Source organism: Maylandia zebra, linkage group LG11 (assembly GCF_041146795.1).
Source record: "Maylandia zebra isolate NMK-2024a linkage group LG11, Mzebra_GT3a, whole genome shotgun sequence".
Taxonomy (NCBI): domain Eukaryota; kingdom Metazoa; phylum Chordata; class Actinopteri; order Cichliformes; family Cichlidae; genus Maylandia; species Maylandia zebra.
The window spans coordinates 24,283,783-24,290,263 of NC_135177.1; the positions used below are offsets into that span (position 1 = coordinate 24,283,783).

Below are 6,481 nucleotides of genomic sequence, written 5' to 3' on the forward strand. Positions count from 1 at the left end.
GACAGTCAGCTTGGCCTCATACGAGTAGGTGGACGCCTCCGGCGAGCAGAGCAGATGGATGTTGACACTCTGCATCCTATCGTGTTGTCACCAGGCCATCCTACTACTCAGCTCATCATCAAAGACTATGATACACGTCTCCTGCATCCTGGCCCAGAACGTGTCTTTGCCGAATTGAGACGCAGGTATTGGATTTTAAGAGGCAGACAGGCCATAAGGAAGCATCAGTATCGCTGTTTGGAGTGTAAGAAGTGGAGAGCCAAGCCTGTTTCACCGAAGATGTCTGATCTCCCTGCTACCCGCTTGCGATTAAATCAGCCGCCATTCTGGTCCACAGGAATTGACTGTTTTGGCCCTTTCACTATAAAGATAGGCAGGAGACAAGAAAAACGGTGGGGCATTATATTTAAATGCCTTACGACCCGCTGCATTCACCTCGACCTTCTCACTGGTATGGACACTGACTCCTTTCTCATGGCTCTGCGCAGATTTATTGCTCGAAGAGGAAAACCCTTTGAAATACTGAGTGATCAGGGCACCAATTTCAGAGGAGGAGACAGAGAGCTGCAGGAGGCATTCAAAGTGATGGAGCCACGACTGCAGGAGAAGCTCAGTGAACAGAGCATCACTTTCCACTTCAACCCTCCGCATGCTCCACATTTTGGGGGAGCCTGGGAACGGGAGATCCGTTCAGTCAAATCTGCACTTCAAGTTGCCCTCAAAGGTCAAGCGGTGCCAGAGGATTTGTTGCTTACTGTTCTTATTGAAGTAGAGGGCATACTTAATTCCAAGCCACTGGGATATGTTTCCTCGGATATTGCAGATGTTGACCCGATCACGCCAAATATGTTGCTCATGGGGCGGCGCGATGCTTCCCTTCCCCAGGCAGTATATGGCACCAGAGAAGAACTTGGAAGGCGAAAATGGCGTCACAGCCAAGTCATAGCGGACCGGTTCTGGACTCAGTTCATTCAGCGCTACCTGCCTGGACTGCAGCCTCGCCAGAAGTGGAACCAGACTACTCCACCTTTGAAAGTGGGACAGACTGTCATGGTGGTGGACTATCAGCTCCCACGGGCTTCCTGGCCCGTAGGACAGGTAACACAGGTGTTTCCCAGCCCGGATGGACAGGTGCGAGTAGCTGAAGTCGCTATTGGGGAACATAAATACCAACGGCCTGTGTCAAAACTTATCACGTTACCTGAACTGTCAGCTGAACGTCCTTAGTTATATTCACATGGGTTTTTGATGTTTACTAATGTGCTATACACATTAGGGGGCGGCTGTAGAAAACCCCTGTGATTTGTGTATATAGACTGTTCCACGGACCCCCTCTAACCACTGCTAAGATGGTACATTCCTCCCATCCCTTGTTTGTGTTTGCGCTGGTCCACCTTGATAGCGCTGGTGGAGCTGGGCTGTTGTACTGAACATGTGTAGTGCGTGTGCGTGAATGATAAGTAAGTGCCTTGTATTTGTTTGTTCTATGGTTGTAACTTATCATATACTTAGCTATGTACATTGGGTGATGCTTAGTAGAGTTTTCCAGCTGTTCGTGTAGCCACGAGACACTGTATATTCACGCTGATTTGACCAAAATGGCGCTACCCTTGTGAACTGAGCTGCCCAAAGTAAAGATGGAGTCTATCCCTGTGCAGCAGCCCATTTGTGTCCACCAGGGGGTGGTGTTTAGTCATTTCTGTTCAACCCTTTCTGTATTATTTAGACCAGTTTGGTTGACTTTAATTGTTTGCTAATTGTAATTTCTGTTATTTTACAGAACCACACACACACATATACATATACTCACACGAATTCACTTCTGGAGATGTTTGGATTAAAAGAACCCTAATTATCATTGCTGTGGACCCTCTCTTTCATCATATAAGTCACCTGTGCCTTCTGACCGAGGATAGGAAAATCCTGCTGTAATTTGCCAGTCTATTAAGCACACACATGTCCAGTTCAGTGACTGTGGAGGCCATTTGAGTACAGAAAACTCATTGCCACGCTCAAGAAACCAGTTGTGAGCTTTGTGACATGGCACATTATCCTGCTGGAAGCCGACATCAGAAGACGGGCACACTGGTCATAAAGGTCAGCAACAACACTCAGGTAAGCTATGCTGTTCATGCTCACTTGGTATTAAGGGTCCAAAGTGTGCCAAGAATCATCCCTCACATCTTTACACCACAACAGCCACTTTAAATGTTGATACAAAGCACGATGGATCCATGCTATTGTGCTGTTTACACCCAATTCTGACGATATCATCTGAATTTTGCAGCAGACTCATCGCATGAGGCGACATTTTTCTAATATTTCATTGTCATTAACAGTGCATTTAGGTGTAAACTGTGTGAGCAGCACCTGGTTGTAAAGGCCAGAATGCAGTTTTCAAAGTTTCCAAAGCGAACTTTGGTAGATGATGCTTGGTCAATGTGTTGTAGATATGGATGAAAGGTTTCTCATCAGTACCAAGAAAAGCAACACTTTTTAAGCCTCAACAACACAAAGCAGATGGAAAATATCAGCAGGTACTGAAAAGGCTCAGAAAAGAAAAAAGAAAAAAAGAGAGAGAAAAAAATTTCATTGTCTGGTTTTTGTGACCCCATGTAAATCATAGCCTCAGTGTCCTGTTCTTAGTTGACAGGAGTGGGAACTGGGTGTGGCCTTCTGCTGCTGTAGCCTATCTGCTTCAAGGTTCAGCATGTTGTGCATTCAGAGATGCTGTTCTGTGGCTGTAATGAGTGGTTATTTGAGCTACTGTTTCTTTTCTGTGAGCTCAAAGCAGTCTGTCCATTCTCTTCTGAACTCTGACATTAACAAGGCTCCACAGAGACGGTTGTGTGGGAAAATCGCAGTTTCTAAAACACTCAGACCAGCCCTCCTGATACCAATAACCAAACCATGTTCAAAGTCAATTAAATCATCTTTCTTCCTCGTTCTGACGCTCAGTTTGAACTTTAGCAGGTCATCTTCACCACATCTACATATAAACCTAATAAACTGAGCTGCTGCATTAAGAATTAATTAGACAGGTTAAGAAAGTGTCTGGTGAGTGTATGCGTAGACCTTTTAATTTCCATATGCGTGTTACCTGATTTACTAAAAAAAAGTACTTAAAAAAAAGGAAAAGAAAATAGGCAAATCCCAATTGGACATCTTCAGATATTTTCCAAGATTTATGAACCAATGTTTATTTTCTATAGGCATTTATTACCCTTTATCTAACCAGGAAGTGATACTCTTGAAATAAAGAATCTCTTTTGTGAGAGTGTCATGCATCCATACAGGCAGGTTAAGGCAGGTTTTTCAATGTAAAGTAGAGAAAACCTGCACGACTATGGTAGAAAATGCAAACTCCATACAGAAGTAATGAAAGCACAAGTGACAGGTAATGGACTAAAGTGAGCAAATGCTTGAATACATTCGATCTGCATTCAGAACTACACTGAATTATGACCCACATTCTCTTCAGCCAAGTCCAGAAGCCTGAGTTCAGTTATAAAGCTGCCACACAACATTTAAATCTTGCAACTACAATTCAAGACCCGTTAAATACTCAAGATATTTCTCATATACTCTAACCTTTGCAGATCTGCTTTCAGGTACAATGCACCACAAAGACTGAAGGAAATCCAAACTGTCCTAAAACTACAGACTTTCACTCTCCTCGGGGATCTTGGAGCTTTATTACCTGTTTTTTTTGGTTTGTTTTTTTTGTTCCTCCTGCTCATAATTTCCTGCTGTGTTTACAGTCAAAGAGTCAAACCTTAGATACTGATCTGTATGTGAAGGTTTACGGTACACATCAGCTTTTAGATGTCCCCCACTGATGGAAATCTCAGTAATAAGAAGGCTAACCTGCCACTTTTCATATCCTCCCTGGTGAATTTGATGTCGGTCCACCGAGTTAATGTGATCCGTGAATTAAGGTTTGACTCTCATCATCCAATGGAGCATAAACTGAGTGCCATCAGGACGCTACAACACAGAGCGAACACCATCCCCACAGACGCAGCGGCCAGGGAAGTAGAAGAACATCACATCAAGGAGGCCCTGAGTAAATGTGGTTATCCCAGCTGGACATTTGTCAAAGCTGGGAAGGCGCCTAAAGAAAGCTTCAGCCGATTCAGGAGAGAAGGACAACCGCCGCCTAAGCAAAAACCTGCAGTTATCCCGTATGTGTCAGGAGTATCGGATCAGTTGAGACTCTGTCTCTGTGGCTTTTAAACCTCAAAACACGCTGCGCCAAAAACTGGTCCACCCCAAGGATCAAACAGAGTAACATAGTGTACGCTGTTAAGTGCCGGGAGGATTGCAGGATTTATACATCGGGGAAACCAAACAACCTCAGTGGTCTAATCAGCGGGTGTTGATCAATGGTCACGAGAATTTGCATAATTACGATGAAGGAACTGACCACCCGGCCCATTGTTCCTTCACTGGGCTGGTTTCAGTCATTATGCAAATGAACTGTTTATAAAATGCAGTCAGCTGAGACTGAAGAAGTCACTTGGATGAGTGACAAAACGTTTCTTCCACTGAAAAACGCTACGTGAGATGAACAGAATCAACTTATGGAGTGCCACTGTGATATTTTTAATCATAAATATGCCACCTGCCATTAATTTGTCGACTTCTCCGACAGCTTTTTGTAGTTTTCATAGGACCATGCCCCTTTGCACTGCTTCCAAGCACTTTGCTTTCTATTGTGTGCCTTTCTCTTGTTTTGTGTGTGTGTGTGTGTATATATATATATATATATATATATATATATATATATCTTCTGTTTGCCATTTATTCCTAATTTATTTATTTTTTTACTATTTGTTTTTGCACCCGCGAGATGGCGTGGAGCACCTATAATTTCGTTGTACATGTACAGTAATAGTAAAGAGCTAATCTATCTATCGACCAATGTGGCAATTTTTTAAACATTGTAATCTCTGACTTTACTGTAACTTTTCACTTATAATTATCACATTTTACTATTCTATTGTGAACTAGCAAGTCTGTTTACGCAAATACTGTTTACGCAATTTATGTACTGTTTCCGCAAATACTCATAAAAATGATGAAAAACTATAATTAATTACATTAGGACAGCTCAGAATATCTGTCATGGATTAGGGGACCCGTATAGCTATAATAACCACAAATAAAGCCATTAAAAAAGCATTCTTGTATAATTTTTTTTTTTTTAAAGTCAGTAATTTTATCTGTTAACTCTGCTTGGTCGTTTGAGGGTTAAACATATCCTCCAAAGTCTTCAAAGAGACAAAAGAACAGACAAAGCATAAAAAGTAAAGTAGCAGCAGTAGAAACAGGCAACAACGAAGCTCAATGACAAAAAAAAAAGTATTGCAAAGCAGCAGCAGAAAAAGAAATATTTGTCACATATGCACAAGAAACTTACCCACAAGACATTATGTGGACTCTCCTCTTTGCACTAAGCCTAGATTAGTCTGTACGAGGAAGTGATAGTGGGGTAAATCCCGAAGTCAATATTCCTCCGTCTCGGATCAGAGTAAAACTCACAGAAAGCATCAGGTTACTTTAACATTCTGCTCATGAATTTTGAGCGCAAGTTAAATCCCCTTTTCCTTACACCCAGTCAGGCTCAAGTTTAGCCTTCCTCTCTGGCTCACTCTCTTTCATGATAAGATATCAGGCTTCATTACCGGCCCAGTAACCCTCCCGCCCTGTAATTTACTCCAATTTTCTTAATTAGGATTCTATCTGTGGGAGAAAATGTGCCTGTTCCTGTCCCTTCTTCTTTGCTCTTCCTCTAACAAACTCTTCCATATACAAATTCTCTCGGGTTTTTCCGCCTCGCTGCATTTGCTTCCATGTAAATTCCAATTTGTCTTTCCAGGTTTGCATGCAAATTATGGCATGCTTTGTGTGCGAGAACAGTATCAGGCTGTTCTGAACGTGTACTTTTTTGTGCATGCAAGCGTGAGAAATTAAAGAAAAACCTGCCTTAATGGAAGTTTTTAACGCCCCTTTATAAAAAAAACAAAAAAATGGTGTCATGTATTGATATGGCTATGTCTTAAGGTGATGACCTTTGAACCAGATGTTGTTGTCCGAAGGAAGCCCCGTTAAGTGGCTAGTTGTAAGATGGACAGTGTTCAATAAAGCAACATAAATACCGTGCTTTATGTCCTGATTCAATTCAGAGTGCTCTGCCTAATTTAGTAATAAGGTGAGCATACAACAATGGCGACGAGGACGACACGGACCTGGATTTGTTTTTGTGAGAAGTAGACCCAGCGGCGGCACGGTGTTAGCGAAAAAAAAACTTGTGGGCTAACATGGAAAAGTCGGGTATTCAACCGTTCGCCTGCTACACGGATCCAGCTACGCTCGGACCGAGATGGACGCGCTGGTTAACATCCTTCGAGTTGTTTGCTGATGGGAAAGGTCTTATTTTGACGGATGATGCTACAGACGCGATCAGACAGCGGAGACG

General features: G+C 42.6%; 1 protein-coding gene across 1 annotated transcript in view; it reads right to left on the reverse strand.

Annotated features, from left to right (window-relative positions):
- ptpn6 (protein tyrosine phosphatase non-receptor type 6) overlaps positions 1 to 6,481 on the reverse strand; it is a 31,956-nt gene extending 25,475 nt beyond the window's left edge. The window contains exon 1 of the mRNA XM_004550791.6: positions 5,423 to 6,481. Coding sequence (XP_004550848.2) covers positions 5,423 to 5,433 — 11 coding nt within the window. The 5' untranslated portion in view covers positions 5,434 to 6,481. The remainder of the gene's footprint in view (positions 1 to 5,422) is intronic.